General features: G+C 35.7%; 1 protein-coding gene across 1 annotated transcript in view; it reads left to right on the top strand.

Annotated features, from left to right (window-relative positions):
* Positions 1 to 18,108, top strand: part of LOC128985246 (ATP-binding cassette sub-family C member 10-like) — an 18,990-nt gene extending 882 nt beyond the window's left edge. Inside the window, 15 exon segments of the mRNA XM_054404637.1 lie at positions 108 to 186; positions 188 to 247; positions 384 to 573; positions 1,410 to 1,660; positions 3,594 to 3,693; positions 4,684 to 4,850; positions 5,131 to 5,263; positions 8,300 to 8,510; positions 8,596 to 8,765; positions 9,113 to 9,335; positions 10,263 to 10,454; positions 11,132 to 11,215; positions 12,594 to 12,729; positions 15,435 to 15,574; positions 17,434 to 18,108. Of these exon segments, the coding sequence (XP_054260612.1) occupies positions 108 to 186; positions 188 to 247; positions 384 to 573; positions 1,410 to 1,660; positions 3,594 to 3,693; positions 4,684 to 4,850; positions 5,131 to 5,263; positions 8,300 to 8,510; positions 8,596 to 8,765; positions 9,113 to 9,335; positions 10,263 to 10,454; positions 11,132 to 11,215; positions 12,594 to 12,729; positions 15,435 to 15,574; positions 17,434 to 17,545 (2,248 nt within the window). The 3' untranslated portion in view covers positions 17,546 to 18,108.
* The last annotated feature ends 510 nt before the right edge of the window (positions 18,109 to 18,618 follow it).

Here is an 18,618-nt window from a genome sequence, read left to right as displayed (position 1 = left end):
ATAGCGACACTTCTCCCGCCACACCCACTATTCCCCTCCAAGCTTCACCTCGTTCCGTACGACCTCTAATAGTTACCACAGTAGCAACATATCAGTGTTGTGTCCAGGGCAGTACTAGAGGCTTGTGCCCTGACTCAGGACCTGATGGTGTTGCCTTCGGGTGACTTGACCACTGTGGCAGAGGGTGGGAAGCACACTGAGTGGAGGACAGAGGACTAGAGTGGCGCTGGCTAGAGCTGTCTACCAGGTGAGCATATCAATGTCATATACTGACCATTTCTAAGCCACTGTTTGTATGCATCCAAAGAAAACAGAGCTAAACCTACAGAGCCACCCAAGCTTGAATGAGATGGAATCTTTTAACGGGTTTACTTGTTTTACAGGAGCGCAATGTATATTTGTTGGACGACGTGTTCTCCGCAGTGGATGCACGAGTCGCCAAACACCTGCTGAGGCATTGTATCAATGGCTTGCTGAGGGACAAGACTAGAGTCGTCTGCACTCATCAGACCCAGTATCTGCTACAGGCAGACACTGTAGTCAGCATAGAGCAGGGCACTGTGCTGCGGCAAGGTATGTTGATGGGTTAGTCCTTAAACACTTGTAGCAACTTTGTCCTGAAACTTGTGACTATTGAAGTAGACATCCCCATCCTAAGTAAACATTCCATTCTGAATCTGTGTGATCACATTTCAAAGTAGATATCCCATTCTGGAAGTTGTAACCTAGGTACAAGGAAATAGGTTTTAAGGATTTTCTTTTGGTATTCAGACTTAACAGAATGGGAAAGGGATAATCCTGGAACAAACTCAACAACTTTAAATATATTTTTGTCATCGGTAGAGTTTTAACCAACATACTTTAAGCTTTGACTGTTGATAGAAGTCGAGATCCTCTTCCCATGTTAAAGCTGTTGCTAGTTTCAGAATGAAAATTAACCTAGTTGAATTGAACCATCAAAAGAGTCTGCTGATTTCAATTACTGATTTTTTTGTGGACTACTCAGGAGGTTTTAAGTCATGATCTTTAAAGCCACAAGGCCAGTTAGTAGACAGGCAGGTTACATGCCTCTAGTGTAGATAAGCCAGGTAACCTGAATGCCAACTGGCTTCGTTCACAGCTTTATGTCCCATCAAATATCTTACTGTCAACATTTCTGATGAGTTGCAGCAGTCCATATCCAGGTCAACTGAATTTCAACTCAGTTGAATTAATCAACTAGTGTTTTACCAGTTCAACATCCAGGCCATATCCCAAAGATCAAAGATTGGATGTACCCTAAAACTTTGATTAAACATTTACCCCAAATTGTTTGTTAATTGAATGCGATTCTAAACGATCCCCTGCCATAGGACAGTAGCTTGATTTTTTAAATATGTTAAACTATTGTCATATTTGTTATGTTGCAGGACCACCAGCCGAGGTACTTCCAGACTATGAGGAGATGGTGACAAGTCATCAGCTGGAGGGGGAGGGAGAGACTCAGAGAGAGGAGCGTCCCCCCTCCCCCATCCTCTCTACAGAGGGAGAGGTAGACAGTCTACAAGGAGAGGAGGGCAGGGAGACTGGTACCGTAGCATGGAGAGTGTACAACACCTACCTGGCAGCTGTAGGATACTGTCTGACTGCAGCCATACTGATCAGTCTCACACTCATGCAGGTGGGTTATATGCTATTTGCCTATGTCCAATTCTCTCTTATCCAGGTGGTTTGAGGGGAAAGAAAATATGAAAGCAGTTGTTGAAAGCAATTTTCCTCTCGGTTTGATCAGACCCAGAAAGTCTGTGTCATGTGAAAAAATTGTTAGAAAATCCTTTCAGACAAGTTTTACCACAACTTTTAAAACTACGGTTTACTGTTTTGCAACATGAAACAAAAATCTTACGTACACCCCATATTGCGGAATTGGCGAACTCCAAACAAGAGAAAACAGACTTGTATGCTGCTGGTCATAAGTTACATTTGAACTTCTTTACTGTCTGCATCCTGACCTTGACAACGGTGTGCGTGCGTCCTGCCCGTGTATTTTGTAATAGGCCTATTAAAAGTATTATTAGTTTTCACAATGTTTTCGTCCCATCCGTGTGTATGTGTTTGTGTATGTACTTTTAGTAGAAAACAATGACAAGGATTTCGCCATCCAACTGTGATGTTTTGACAATGGCCGATACAAGCCGACCTTCAATTAAAATTAGCTGTTTGTCGGATTTATAAGGTATGTAACCTATTTATTATATTGAACATCTTTATTTGAACGTGAGAGAATGGGTTTGATAGCACACTCTAACCATTTCAATAAAACAAAAAGCGTCACAAAATTGTATCTCTGCTGTTGACTATTTTGGGTCCTCTACTATTTCTTACATATATCAATGGATTACCCAATGTTATTTCAAATTCAACAATGAATACCATCTGTTTATATGCCGATGATTCTAATCTTCTTGTAAGCGGAAAATCTGTTCATGAGATAGAAAAATCTGCCATCGATAACTTGATGAACATCAATAACTTTTTTTCAGATCATCAGCTATTACTAAATCTTTCCAAAACTAATTTTACACGCTTTAATCTAAAAACTAATACCAATTCAGATTACCCAGCACTAAAATTAGCCGGTGAAGATATACAAATTGTTGAGAACACTAAATTTCTAGGATTATACATAGACAGTAAATTAAGCTGGAATGATCATATTGATCATGTGGCAAATCGAATGTCAACAGGCCTATTTGCACTTTATCGATTATCAAAATTTTGTAAACTTGAATCCCTAAAATTGGTTTATTTTGCTCATATTCACTCACATTTATCCTTTGGTATAAGTATTTATGGAGGAACATCACAAGCTAATTTAGACAGAATTTTAATTCTCCAGAAAAGAGCAATACGCATTATGTTAAATTTGGATTGGCAAGATTCTGTTAGGGAAAAATTTGAAGAACTAGGCATAATGACTGTATATAGCTATTATATCTATCAATGTATATTATATACTGTCAAAAATTCAAATAATGTCTCACTGGTAGGGGATTCTCATCAATATTGTACCAGAAACAGAAATAACTATGCAACACCTTCACATAGATTAAGATTTTTTTGAAAAAAAAAACAATGTATATGGGTATAAAATGTTACAATGCTCTTCCAACAAAACTAAAGGACTACACAAGGACTACAAATTTAAAAATAATCTAAAAATGTACTTTTTAACCAATCCCCTGTATTCAAAGAACGAATTTTTCCTCTTACATAATATATTAAAATAAGAACTTTTTTCAATAGTGATTATATCTTTTGTACTTTTTTATGATTAAGCATTATGATTTTGATTGATCCAATGTAATGACGCCATTCGTGCACATGTTTGCAAAGTATGAATAAAGTTGATTTCATTTCATTTCATTCCACTCAACGTCCAAAGACAATCATATTACTCATTTTAGGGACATTAACTGCTATTGTTATTAGTTTAACACTCTCTTTAATTATTTTTGTACTTAATTAATACAATACATGTATTTATTTATAAAAGATTTCGTTCCGAAAGTAAACATTTCGTCTGCTTAATCTGAAGTAAAAACTATTTTTAGGTTTCAAGAAACGGCACTGACTGGTGGATGGCCTACTGGGTTACAAGTGAAAACACAACAGCCTTTGCCCTACCATTTAACTTGGACCTGACAAAAAGTGGTAATTATTCTGAGTTCTAACAGTTTTCTGTACCTGTAAATTAATTGATTATTTTCACACCTTTACAATTAACCACATTCTCACATACATATCCTCTTCTGTTCTAGTTATTCCTTGGTCTGAGGGTCAATTAGGAATTCTCCATCTTCTATTATCCCCCTCTCTTACCTTTTTCTCCGTATCTCTTTCGACTTATCAATCCACCTTCTTCTTGGTCGTTCTACTTTTTCTCTCATCTTTATCACCATCTACTACCTTCCATTTTTCTAGGAATTAGAAAAAAAATTTCTCACTCCTTGCATTTATCTTACACCTTAGTCTTGGTCTTGATTTCTCTATTCTCCCTCTTAAGGTGTAACCAACGAACCCTCTACTGATCTCTTCATTCCTAACTCTATTTGCAATTTACTAAAATAGTTTTTTACTATTTAGAAAATTTTCAAAACTGTGCCAGTTTTTGTAAGTTCTACTATTTTATAATTTCAATTTCCCTTTTAGAGGCAACATTTTAAGTCAAGTTGGTTGTACAGTAGACTCCCTCTTATCCGGACACCTTTTAACTGGACGACACTCAGCGGAAATGACATCTCTTTAACCGGAAAATTTTTATCAGCACATCAGTTTAACCGGGACTAGATCGACAAGAAGTGGGCGGTACTGAAACAATTTTTCTCGAGCTAAAGATTTGAGACCAGTGATCACATGTCGAAATACAATGCTCTCCTAAATTTAAGTAAAATATGTATACAGTATGCATTTATACGGTCTGTTTTAACGAGTTTTTGGGTGTGTCAGTTTAACCGGAAAACCCACTATCCAGACTGACCTACCGAGGAGTCCGGATAAGAGGGAGTCTACTGTATACTTTTTTGTGCTGACAACTAACTGCCTGGACCTCTTCTTCTGCAAGTTACCTGTGTTTCCATTCTTTATTCCTTAATGTAATTTTTACTAACAACAGTGCTAACTTTAAATACACAATACTTTTAGATCTACTTCCGTGGGTTGACCCGTCTACTCGCTACTACCTAACAGTCTACGTGTTGATAGCCGTCTGCAACTCTGTGTTCACTCTTTTTCGAGCGTTCTTGTTTGCCTACGGAGGTATCCATGCTGCATCTGCTGTACATAAAGTGTTGCTCAACAAAGTCATAAGGGTGAGTGATGTATTTAAATTTAAACTATAGTTTATATTTTAAGGTAAAGCTAAGTGGTTAGTTAGGTGATTTTAGAAAGTGATCAACTTCATCTACCTCATCTGAAGAGATAAGAGTCCAGAGATTTGTAGATACCTAAACATGATACAAAGAACACTATGCTTTGTTTTTGTGACCTTTTTGTTTATCTATAAGCTCCCTGACTAAAATTTTTCAGATAAGCTAAACTCTATCCCTTTAAAAAACCTCTTTATATTTTAAGTTTTTCATACTTTTCCAGGCCAAAATTGTCAACTTTGACATTCTACCAGTTGGTCAGATCCTCAACCGATTCTCTTCAGATATGTACACGGTGGATGATTCTCTTCCGTTCATTTCAAACATCTTGTTAGCTCAGTTTTTTGGAGTAATAGGTATGTTATTGTTTTATTTTTGTAATAGGCATTTGTACTTAGTCACCTCTATTTGTAAATTTTCATAATTGTTCTTTTTTCTATATTAACTGTAACCCTTTGGGATCATAAGGCTGATTTATCGGATACAAGAGTAACATAACCAAACTCCCACTTACTACTATTAGTATCTGAATGGAATTTTTTTTAAAGGAGTAGAGTCCAGCCAGCGCCGTCCTTAGGGTGGAGCGAGTGGAGCGGCCGCTCCAGGCCTCGCGCCGGAGAAGGCCTCGCGCAGCGAGGCCTGCCCGGCGAGGCCTACCCGGCGAGGCCTTACTATCGCTAGAAATAAGTTAATGTTTTGGAATGAAAATAAAAAAATAAAGGACAAACAGATACATGTGCCTAAAATATGTCTTATTTATTATGAATTAGCCTATATCAATTGTTGTATCGATTACAAACCTACGAACGACATTTAAAACACAAAAGAATATCAAACAACGTTTGACAGCTCGGCGGCGATGACGGAACCCGAGCCTCGCGGCAGCCACCGAGCCACCCCGGTGAATGTGAGTGAGTCATACGCTTCTTACTGGTGCCATTAAAGTTCTATTGCATGATTAATTAAGTTCAATTTATTTACAGATTAGTTTACAGATGTAGATGTTTACTGGATTGAATGGATAATCAGCGTGGATAAGACTGACTGTAAACTACTCGCATTTCGCAATAAACATAAACCTATAACAATATTTGTCATTAAAGTAAAAAGTAATACTGTGAATCAATTACACTGTAATGATACTACCTCTTTTAATTTATTATTAAAAACTCATTGACAATTATAGGTAATATTTTTTTACCTTTAAACCCCCCATTACAGACCAACTGACGAAAACACAATAAACCTAGCCTATATTGACAAAAAGTACATAAACAAGTTAGCCTATGAGCATTTACTATTTACAAAGTGACGGGACGACAATCCACAGTGAAGAGAAGTGTTCATTTTTTTATTAATTATTGTAAAGAACTTCGTGGACAATATTTATGATATTCACTTTGGAATTGGAACAATAATATATGCGCAATTAGCTATGATATTAACGGCCATTTACAGAGTGTAAAAGAAATGACGAATTTGCAAGTATCTCATTGACAATTATTTATGTAATATTTTTTTAACTTTAAAACACACTTCACAGACCAACTGCCAAAAACACAATAAACCTAACTTGACAAAAAAATAAATAAACAAGATAGCCTATAAGCATTTACTATTAATTATTGTCACCCCGCCACTTTGTTTAATTTACAAAGTGTTAATTCAATTCACAATCCACAGTAAAGGAGAAGTGTTAATTTTTTTTTATTAATGATTGTAAAGAATTTCGTGTGCAATATTTATGATATCCACTTTGGAATTGGAACAATAATATGTGTAATTAGCAATAATATTCACGCCCATTTTCAGTGTGTAAAATAGGGCCTATTAATTTTTTTTACGTCAAAGTACTTAAAATGACGACTTTACAAGTATAATTTTACAAAAATTTCCCGGGGGGGGACCCCCAGACCCCCCCTCAGCTGGGGGATACTCCGTACCCCCCAGACCCCCCGGTGAGCTTGGTTAAACAAGGCCTCGCAATTATGTATTGCCCCAGGCCTCGCATTTTATAAAGACGGCTCTGAGTCCAGCTAGCTTAACTGGAAAAATGAAAGTCCATGGGTCAATAGAAATACAATAAAATAAAACATATTCTCTAGAAACATGGACTCTAGTTTTCTCAGGTAAGCTAATACTATCTGTCTGAGTATAACTTAAAAAAACTAAACAAAAATTGAAAACTATTCCTAAAATTATTTTTAACCTAGGAGTAAAGTTTAGAATTACTTTGCTTAGGTTTTGAACCAATTTTGTTAATATGTAGTTAACTTTGAGTGGAATTTGACAGATGGTTAGGTTCATAGGTGAGTTACACCTAAGTTTAGAAAGTTTACTCCTTTTATCTATCCTTAGTTTTACTTTGTTCACTGCATCATTGTTTAAAAACAAATTGGATCTGTTGTTAACCAGTTGAGATGAAAATATTATACAAATAACCATAGCTAAACCATTGAATAGTCTACAGTTTAGTTATCAATTTATTAGGGATGGACGAGATTGGATTTTTAGTTCGAGACGAGACGAGACGAGATTTTTTATCTCATAAAATTTCGAGACGAGATCGAGACGGGATTTCCCTTCTCATACACAACGAGAAATGCACGTCCAAAATTTTTACCTGATTTTGTAACATTGTTAGATGACTGTTTAAATACAAAAATAATGATAATAGGCAAGAATATTTACAATCTTTTATTAAAAAACATCAGCATAACATTTTTTTTATTAATCACGCTTAACTTATTAAAAATGCCTACCATTAGGAAACATAGTGATATCAGTTAGGATAGAGTTCAACTTATCCTAAAATAAAATAAATCATAAAATAAATCATAAAATAAAAGCAATATTAGTTTTTATAAAATAGTTACTTTTTTTGACTTTTTATAGTAATAAAACATTCCTCACACTGCTAACACTTAACAAAACTTCTCAAATGTTATTAAAGTAAAATTATTAAAATAATTAAAGTAATATTTACATTTAAAGAATTAATTAAATAAGAACGCCTTCGCAAAGGAAACGCAACTACAACACGCTCCTGTATTGCGGGTATTGCATTGACTTTCTGCAGGCGTTTTTAATTTTTTTTTTTTCTCGTCTCGATAAAAGTCTCGGCCAAAAATAAATCTCGTCTCGTGTAACGAAATTTAAAATTTCCCAAAAATTTTCTGAAATTTCGAGACTTGACCATCCCTACAATTTATTATGTTTTTCTGTTAGCAAGGCACAAGAACATCTCTGATTTGCATTTTAGTGAAATCTGCTAAAAGGTCCTCTACTGACTTGCTACCTATACTTGCCGAAATTTTAGAATAATTATAAAAAAGTTAGGTATTAAATAAATTAAAATTTTTTTCCATTTTATGTGTTTTTCTGCTTTGTAGGCAGCATGTTCGTCATGCTTTACGGTGTGCCAGAATTATTCTTCATCCTAGTGCCACTAGTGCCGATCTATCACTGGCTGCAACGGCACTACCGTCTAACATCTCGCGAGCTGAAGAGACTGAGCTCCACCACACTGTCTCCGTTGTACAACCACTTCAACGAAACACTTCAAGGACTTCTTACCATCCGAGCATTTCGAGCTGTGCCTAGGTAACTTTGAGACTTTTATCAGTTGTTTGAATATTTTTGACTTGCTATTGAGAGTGTGACAGTTGAATGGAATCTGATGGTCTAGGTTCAGGAGGGACAACGGCACCAGACTAGAAGCCAATCAGAAGGCTCAGTTGGCCAGTCAGGCAGCAGCTCAGTGGTTGTCTCTGAGACTACAGCTTATTGGTGTTGCCATGGTGACAGGTGTGGGACTGTTGGCTGCACTACAACACCACTTAAGCATTGCTAACCCTGGTGTGTATATATATGTTGCTTCCTCCGGGAATGTTGGTACAACCTGATTGGCAAGACTCCAACAAAATAATTTAATTTGAAAAATTGTATAATAGATTACTGGAGACGTTTTTATTTACTAATTGTTTTTACTAACTATGGAAATTGTTGAAAATAATCCCTTAATTATTAATGAAAACTTACCATAGTAAAAAATGAACTCAAAACAAAGTAGTGTTAGTTTTATAACTTAAATAAATATTTAAATAAGGTACAGCACGGTAAAAACACCAAATAAACTTCAATTTCTCTCAAATAATTCCAAAAATAACTAAGGCCAAAACAAAACATTGGTTCATATTATGTAGGACTTGTGGGGTTGGCTATCTCCTACGCCCTGTCAGTGACTGGAGCTCTCAACGGACTGGTAAACGCCTTCACAGAGACGGAGAGAGAGATGGTGTCAGTAGAGAGGGTGGATCAGTATCTCCGAGAGATCACAACTGAGGACTTTCGGGAGCGACTGGCTCCTCCACCATTCTGGCTTAGTCAGGGGGTCGTGTCCTTTGATAACGTCACTCTCAAGTACAGGTAGGTGGAGGTTTTTGGTGAAATATATAATAACTTTTCACAGTTCTAGATTGTTTGTCCGAGTGTAGAATGCATGACTAGTTAAACTAACAAAGAAGCTTTCATATGTTTTACATTACTTCCAGCTGCGACTAATTTTGATTTAGAAAATTGGCGAATGATTGGATATTATTTTCTCTGGGCAGTAAACACTCCTTATTCAACCTAGATTACTAGAACTTTAGCAGTGCCAGATTTATGAAAATTACGTAGTACACAAATGCCACATGAAAAGCAGTTACTGAGAGGGTTACAGAAAATAGAGTATATTAAGTATTCCAAAAAATCAGTTAGCGGCTGGCTAAAAATTTTTTAGCCATATCGAGAAAAACAGGTCATTTTGACAAATAGAACTGACCTCGCGAGTTGCCCGAAAACTCCCCCTAAAGCGGCAGGCTTAGATTAGCCCTTCAAGACAGTAGTAAAGGTTGTCATTGCATCTCACTTAAGCTCATGTGAGACTTATCTTAATGTAAGACTTATCCAATGGGAGTGCACATCTTAAACAAACACTGTCCGGTTTGGGTGGAAGTTGATATCATCAGTGAGTTTAATAGCAATTGCACACTCAACAAACTTTCTTCTTTTATATTAGTATATTGTATTTCAACACGTCCAATATCTTAGATCTTGAGGAAAGATTGAGTAATGTATTCGTTCGTCACAGTAGTCTAAAAAAATCTGTTCTGGGGAGCAAGCTGTAACTATAACTCATGGACATTGTTGGTACAGCGAATGGTTCCCGAGGTCTCAGGTTCAAATCCTGCCAATCATCAATGTATTTTATTAATGTGATGATGCCGCAACCCTATAGGTCTTGCTTAAAGTAATATGTAAGAATGGTTCTGGGCTATAGTCTAGAAAAAAATCAATATAAATCTATTCCAGGGATCACCTACTTCCATCCCTCAAGTCAGTAAGTTTCTGCACTCGCCCGGCAGAGCGCGTTGGTGTGGTTGGTCGCACTGGGGCTGGTAAGAGCAGCTTGTTTGCAGCTCTGTTTAGGTTAGTGGAACTGCACGATGGTGAAATATCCATCGATTCTGTCAACATCGCTCACATAGGATTGATGCAGTTAAGGTACTTATGATAAGTGTTTTAGAGTTGATGGCTATTGTTAGATTAAATTAAAATAGAATTGATCATATTTTATTTTTCACCACTAATCCTGATACATTTGACAATTTAATATATTAATATAATATAAATTTAGAGATTTTTATTTTTTTAATGTTTTAGAATGGTTTGTTAGCTTAGACGCATTTAAAGATCTTTACCTCATAAGGCTACTTACTTCCTGACTCATGAAAACTAGAAAATAAAATTTTGTTATAAGGGATAGGGATGTGTTAGCTTACCTACCTGAAAAAATTAAGACCCCATGTAGGAGTACAATAAATGTTTAAAATGGTAAATGGTGGTTTGTAAAATGGCGATTGCCGTCAAAATGAATAAATGAAATGAAATGATAGTTTAACCCATTACGTACAACTTTTCAGAGAGAAAATGCACATTAGCTATATAAGCCCCTAGACTCTTATTTCTTCTCTGATAAGCTAGTTTAACTCTGTACCCATTTGCTTGATACTTTTATAAAAAAATAGCAGCATTATGATAATATTATTGTTTTAAACAAGAAAACTGTCAGCATTCTTTTGATTTTTGAAGTTTATAGTATAGTAATAGTTACTGTCTAAAATCTTGTAACTTAATTTGCAACAATTACAATGTATCTTGTTATGTTTTCCTTGTGGCAGATCCCGAATGTCCGTTATCCCACAGGAGCCTACGCTCTTCCCTGGTACAGTCCGGGATAACATAGATCCTCTCCGGCAATACAGGTGAACATTATTTATGCTAAAGTTTTATTTTAGTGTACTTCTTGTAATAACTGTTATAACAAATATGTTGGAAACAAGCAATGCTTGGCAACAGTAAATACATTGAATGATGTGGGTGTCGCAGGACTGTGTACAAGTCTACAACACCTCTTTTGTATTTTAAAACAGATGCAGATGTACCTATTTGACCTTTGTGTCAAATTTCTCGTCATATGAGCTCTTGAAGCTATTTACTGGATATGATAGCATACAAATTTAACATACATATACTGTACATTCTGTTTAAGTTATTCCATGGTGTCCCAGGCCTTCTTCTGCCCATTTATGATTCACCTTCCTACATCATCTGCCTCCTCTTTAGTCTTTACTCTCCTCTTCACATTATCCTCCTTTCTCCAACCACCTTCTTAATGTCCTCACCTCCCTCCAGTTTCATCCTCTAAAACTATCCTTGACTCTCTTCTCATACCTCCATTCTTTAGCCTCTCAGACCAACTTTGCACCAACTACTCTTGTCCAACTAATAAACAATCCTTAAAACTGTTATTCCTCCAATTTGTACTCTCCCCCATTCACTGTCATGATTATTCCATACTTTCACTCAATAAGAAACTATTGTTTTATATGTCCTACTAGCTGTAACCCGCGGGCTTTGCCCCGTTTAACTTCTTAATTTTCAAGATGATCTCGTTTGCATGGCTCAATCACGTCCTGGTTGAAGTTCGTTCGCTACGCTCACTCACCTTTAGGTTGGAGCTCGTTCGCTACGCTCACTCACCTTTAGGTTGGAGCTCGTTCGCTGCGCTCACTTGCCTTCAGGTTAGCTCGTTCGCTACGCTAACTCGCCTTTAGGTTGAAGTTCGTTCGCTACGCTCACTCACCTTTTGGTTGCAAATTAGCTGTTGTCATAAATGTAAAAAAATAATAGTGCTGCACCCTGTTGGTAATCCTTGTAACTTTAATGCTATTGAACATCATAGAACAGAACCAACTTGTTTAATTGAAACAGCTGTTAAGATTCATTAATTCCATTTCTCATAAGGTTAACATGGGAAACTCCAGAGCCACTGGGGCGGAGCCCGGAAGGATTTTTGGGATAAAAATATGCCTATATGTTAATCGGGAATATGAGCTATCATCATGCCGAATTTCAGCCCGATCCGACCAGTATTTTTTGCGTTCACTTGTCACAAACATACATCCATCCATACATCCATACATCTAAACTTTCACATTTATAATATTAGTAAGATAAACAACGTACAGTTACAATTTTTGCCTTATTTTTTTTAAATTTTATCCCATAGCATAGCAAGTTCTTCATTTATGGAAGCACTCTGATCTGTTTACTGATTGATAACACATGTTTGTGTGACAGTGACAGCAACATCTGGTCGGCTATACAGCGCTGCCACCTGGTGGGAGTGATTAGAGACTTGGACACTACGGTGGAGCTGAGCACAGGACAAGCACAGCTGTTATGTCTGTGTCGAGCTGTGCTGCATAATGCTAAGGTACGGCAACTCTCCTACTGCTTATCACTACATGATTAATTAATTGTGATTAATATCAGCAATGTCTGGCTTATCAGCCCAAGATGGAATTGCTTAAAATTCACTTCTGTGTTTGGGATTTGCATCAGCTCAATCATTAGTGATGTAAAATACCCAGGTATTTAAAACTCGGGGTAAATACCCTGGGTATTTACCCGGGTAAATACCCAAAATCCATAAATACCCGGGTATTTTGGGTATTTATGAAATCAATTGAAATTCATTTATATTATATACCCCTAAATATGTTATTATTATCATTACATGATAAATTAGGATAGTCTATAACACCTTTTAGGCCTACAGTAGCTTGAAGCTTTGCTAGTACCTTTTATTTAATGATTTAGCACCTTTTTTTTAATGATACATACATTTTCTAAATAAGCATGGGGTTTCGTGTCTTAAATCAAGTAACATCAGTTAAAATTTAACTTACAAAAAATAGCCTATTAAAAAGGCTGTGGCTATTTCAATTTTTATCATTTTAGCGAATTTCCCTATAGGGAAGTAGCTATTACCGTAGGTCTCATGGTAAGACTTAGGCCCGGGACCGATTTACTTTTTCATTTTCATGTCCCCAGAGGCCAAAAACACCATTCGTTCAAATTTTTATATATATATATATATATATATATAGGTATATATATAGATTTATATATATATATATATGTGTCCGTGAACACGATAACTTGAGTAATTTTTATCCGATTTTGATGAAATTTGGTTTGAAGGTGTAAGGCGGGATAAACTTGAATGAGTTCGCGATCCAGCATGATCGGACCATGGGAACAGGGTTTTATGGGGGGTTTTATGGGGTAAAAATGGGGTTTTCTCACTTTTTACCCTCAAAACACAAAATTTCCCAATTTTTCTCTAAACCTTCTTAAAGAGCTTAAAAAAACAAACAATTCAGTATATCAAAGTGTTTTTGTACGGTTATTGGTTACGGAGAAAACTAAAAAAATGGTAAATTTAAAATTCCCATGTTATTCTTATGGAGAATATTGTAAAATGTTGTAGTTTGCTTGTTTATGGATATATTTTGATCAAAGTTGGCAAATTTATTTATTTTATAGTAAGCTATCAATATTTTACTAAAAACACACTACATTATTAGTTTCCTTGTAGCAGCAAACCTAGGTACTCGTTAAACCTAATAATGTTATTTAAATAGATCAATTGAAAATCAATTCGGACAAATGGAAATTCGCTTAGACGGCTGGTTTGCTGCGGCGGGGGTATTATAAATTTATAACCAATTAAATAACATAAACATAATTATTTTAATTTATAAATATCCAGAAATTGTTGAAAGTTTTACTGGGCCTATAGATTCAAATGTTTTGTATCACAAGTTTATGAAATTAGTTTTTTTTTATTTTGATACTATTGATACCAACAAAAGATCTAGAACAAAAATATTATTAAATTCTGCCATCCTACAGATTGAGTTTTAATTATTTTCTTAAGTTGTTTACACATAGGCCACTACTAGGTTAAATTTTCCTGTCTTTCTAAATAATAATTATTACTTTAAAAATAATTTTTATTCATTTTCAATAAAATAAATTGAAATTCATCTATCTATCATAGAAATTAAAAAATCATAAGTAGCCAGGACCAGTGCAACCGTGCGACCAGGGTATTTATGCCGATTATGCTTTATGCTCAGACCTGGGTATTTATGGCGAGTATACACAGAAGTAAAATGCTAGTAGTGACCATATGAAATTTTGTTTAACACATTTTATCATCGTTTTACTATCCTTACAGGGTAATAATTGCAAAAAACATCTCAATCTTCTCTAACTTTAATAAAAATTATAAATACCCAGTTTTTGGGTATTTACCCAGGCCTGGGGTAAATACCCGGGTAAATACCCAATTTATATTTACCTACCCACTGGGTATTTACCCGGCCCACATCATACCTGATGTTTTCAGAGATGAGGTCACATGTAAAACTGGTGTTTGTAGGAATACAATAATGCTGGGCATATCCAACCAAAGTGGGGATCTTAGCCTCCTCTTAAATATGTTTGGGGTTAAACAATGTTTGTTGTTTCGAATACACTCTTTTGTATCAACTAATAAAAACTAGGCGCATCTACTAATAAAAACTAGGCGCAAAATGAATTGAGGGGAAATTATTTACACTTTTTAATAGTTATAAGAGAGCAAAAATATCTTTTCTCCATCAAAACAATTATTTAAAACATAAAAAAAGAAATAAATCATCTATAGGAGCTAAAGTAAGTATTTTGTATTTTCATTGCAAGGGTCCTAAATAATCAGCTGGAGTCTTGGACATCATCTGTACATTTTTCTGTCTTCATAATTTGTCTGCTGATTTTGCCGAAGAAAATATTTCCGATTAGTACAACTATTAATTATCGTATTGTAATTAGGCCTACTTGTTTTGTGTTTATCATTGTTCCACACTCAGTACTTGTATAATATATTTCATTACTATGTAGACTAACTCTATCAAAAGGTGACAGATCAAGATGTAAAAATATTTCTGTAATTTCTTTAGTACAAAAATGAAACGCTATTAAAAATTTTGTAAGTAATAAATGTATATTCTACAAACATCTTATTTAATAAAACAGTATACTTGATTAAGCCTGTAAAACTTCATTGTTATGGTGTTTTGTTTTGCTCAGATCCTGTGTGTGGATGAAGCGACTGCCAATGTCGATGAAGAAACAGACAAACTGATAACTCAGACTTTACGCAGCAACTTCCGCCAGAGCACAGTGATCACCATTGCTCACCGTGTCCGCACCATCATTGACTCTGATAGGTAACAGAACCGTCTTACAAAACCCTTCTTGGGTCCAGAAGAGAAAGACTAAATGTATATGCAGAGTGTTTAACGGGCACTTATAGTCATGCATGAAAACCTTTAACAAATATAAAACCTCCTTATTTTATTTTAGTCCCAAATAACTTTAAATAACAAAAAATTTCATATAGTTTCTAAAATCTATTACATTAAAAAAACTTTTCCCCTCCACATGACGGTTAACACACAATTAAAGGGAAGAGAGGGTGATTCTAGATTTTCCTCTAGAGAAAGTAATTGAAGGTTGGTCCAATAGAAAACTCCTAGCATAATTTCTTCCTAATACAGGGTGCGGCAAAAAAACCGAACCATTTTCTGCAGCGCACTGTTCAGCGACAGGTCGTCCGAGAGTGGTGGGAGTATGCTCGTTGGAAAGCCTACACAATGCAATTTTTTGTAGTCATAGAGCAGTGGTCGCCTGAGCTAGTGCGGTTGTTACGGAGTCGTTATTATAAAATAGTGAATTCATTCATTCTACTCAGCGGAGGAGTTCCGTTCTGTACACAATAATGCGGTGGGTTACTTACATTAGAACAACGACTTCTGCGTTGAAAAGGAAGATGACAGGCCTTCCAGAGTCAGATCGGATGCCAGACAACAAACATTCGATAGAGTTCGTGCTGCTGTGGAAAACAGTCCTCGTAGGCCAGCCCGAAAACAACCGGCTGCCTTGAACATGTCTGACCGCTCAGTTATACGAATTTTGAGGTTAATTTTCATCCCAATGGGTTAGATTAACAATCTGTATAATTTGGTAATCATCCATACAGATAATCACGACGGAACCTCTCTATGTCGACCTAATTGAATAAAAGCACGGAACTGCCGCTGAGTTGCAATAACTAAATCATAACTTTTTAAAAACGACTCTTTAACAACCGCACGTAGCTCATATTGCCACTGTTCTATGACTACAAAAAATGGCATTGTATAACCAACGAGCCTACTCCCACCACCCTCAGACGACCTGTCGCTGAACAGTGCGCTGCAGAAAATGGTTCGGTTCTTTTACCGCACCCTGTACTACTCTGGTGTGAGCAAAATATAAATCTGCCTTACCTAAACAAGACTAAGGGAATATGTTTTATAAAATTTTCTAAGTTAAAGAAATAATAATAATGATTTATTCCACCATAATTACATAACGTACAAATAAAATAAAAACTCGGAATTACGTTGCCACAGCATCCAGTTAATGTGACAACGTTCAATAAAAAAAGAAAAATATAAAGCACATTTACATTCTATAAATTTTCAGTCCAGTCCACACATGAAAAACACCTTGCCGCTCTCTGTGGCGTCTTGATGACAGTTGTTAAATTATTAAACAAAATAACAATATTATAAAGGACTTTACGTTTCAACTTGCGTACTGTCCGTCATATCTATTTTACTCAGTGTAGTTTAAATTCATTACTACTACTAAGATAACTAATCTGTTACCTTTAATTCTTCCACATTAGGTGCTTAATAGACCTCATAGTCAGTATGTTGCTTGGTATGACAAAACTCTGTATAATCCGAAAAGGGTTTAGTACAGAAGATAAAGAGGATACAAGCTTTAATGGATAACAATGCGCTTTTAACTTGTAACGAGCAAGGAAGAGCCTAAACTGCGATGGCCACATAGCATTGTTGTACATCAGTTGTAGCGCACAGGGTCTTCCTACAGCAAGAGAGCGCTGTAGTACCTGATGGCGAGGAAGAAAGGAGAGTGAAAGGAGACGACAAATAGAATTTTCTCTAGACACCAGCGACTGGTGCTAGACACCACTTGACAAAAGATGAAAAGAAGTAACAACATTTTCTATTTCCAGGGTGCTTGTGATGGGAGAAGGTACTGTGCTGGAGTTTGACACTCCCGAACAGCTGTTTCAAGACAGAACTTCTCACTTGTATCAGCTGTTACATCAGGACTACGACTCGTAACACATTGTGATCCTAGGCAATTTACTATATTTCACCTTATTGTATATTATTTGATTATTTATTTCTAGACTTGTTTTTAACCCTTTGACACAGACTGGTATGAAGGAAGTATACCTTGTTCTAAGACTGTAATTTAAGATTAACATTTTACAAAGCAAATACTATTATTTAAATGTTTTGATTTGATATTTTAGTAGGGGGTGAGCCCACTAGAGGTCTTGTAGTACTTTACCCTCTTCAGCGTAGGTTGTCTTGTTTGGGTGGTTAGCTGTACAAGTTGTAGTCTGTAGCGCAGCCGCAGCTCAAGCAAATTTAACATTGGTAGGTGTAGCTCTTATTATGGTGCCAAAGTGACACACAGATAAAGGGGACGATGTGAGCATCAGATACAGCTCTTGAAATTGAAACAATCCCATCTTGCTTGTGTGAATTAGCCTGTACAACTGGCCCACCGAGTGCAAATGGTTAAAATCAAACCGAGCAAGGTAAAGAAATTGTTCATTCATAACACTTGAGTTTTTTGTTTTTGTTTTTAAGAAATCTCAAATTTTGCACTTTTGCAAACTTACATCTTTATATAGTTTGGAGTTTTTTTTATTTTTATTTATCGATTTTGATGTTCAATACAGTTTCAAACCTTTCATACATATTGCCACGAAACTGAAAGTATTTAAGCTAAATTTTTTGACAACTCTTCTTCTTTGTATGTATTTTTTACTCAGAAATTGATCTGTGGTCATTTATATTTGGTGGTATTAAAGACTACAAAAAAAAATTTCTCTTCACACAAATTATTTGAAAAATTCGTATGATATGTCATAAAGTAAAACTAACTCGTTTCCTTTTCTCAGTCAGTAAAAAACCAAAATTTATGCCACAGAAAGCTGAAACACCTATGTTTAAAAGTGGTAAGCAATTTGTAAGAGGGGTAAATATTACACTTGTGTAATTTAACGTTAATAACTAAATTATCTTCAAAGGAAATGAAATATAAATCTATTCCGAAATTTATTTGGCCTTTATATAACACCCATTTAACGGCATTTTGTGAAAACTGTGTCAAAGGGTTGAAC

The sequence above is a fragment of the Macrosteles quadrilineatus genome, unplaced genomic scaffold, assembly GCF_028750875.1.
Source record: "Macrosteles quadrilineatus isolate MER2022 unplaced genomic scaffold, UCM_ALF_1.0 Scaffold_2__2_contigs__length_208266976, whole genome shotgun sequence".
NCBI lineage: Eukaryota > Metazoa > Arthropoda > Insecta > Hemiptera > Cicadellidae > Macrosteles > Macrosteles quadrilineatus.
This window is presented reverse-complemented; position numbering and strand designations above follow the sequence as displayed.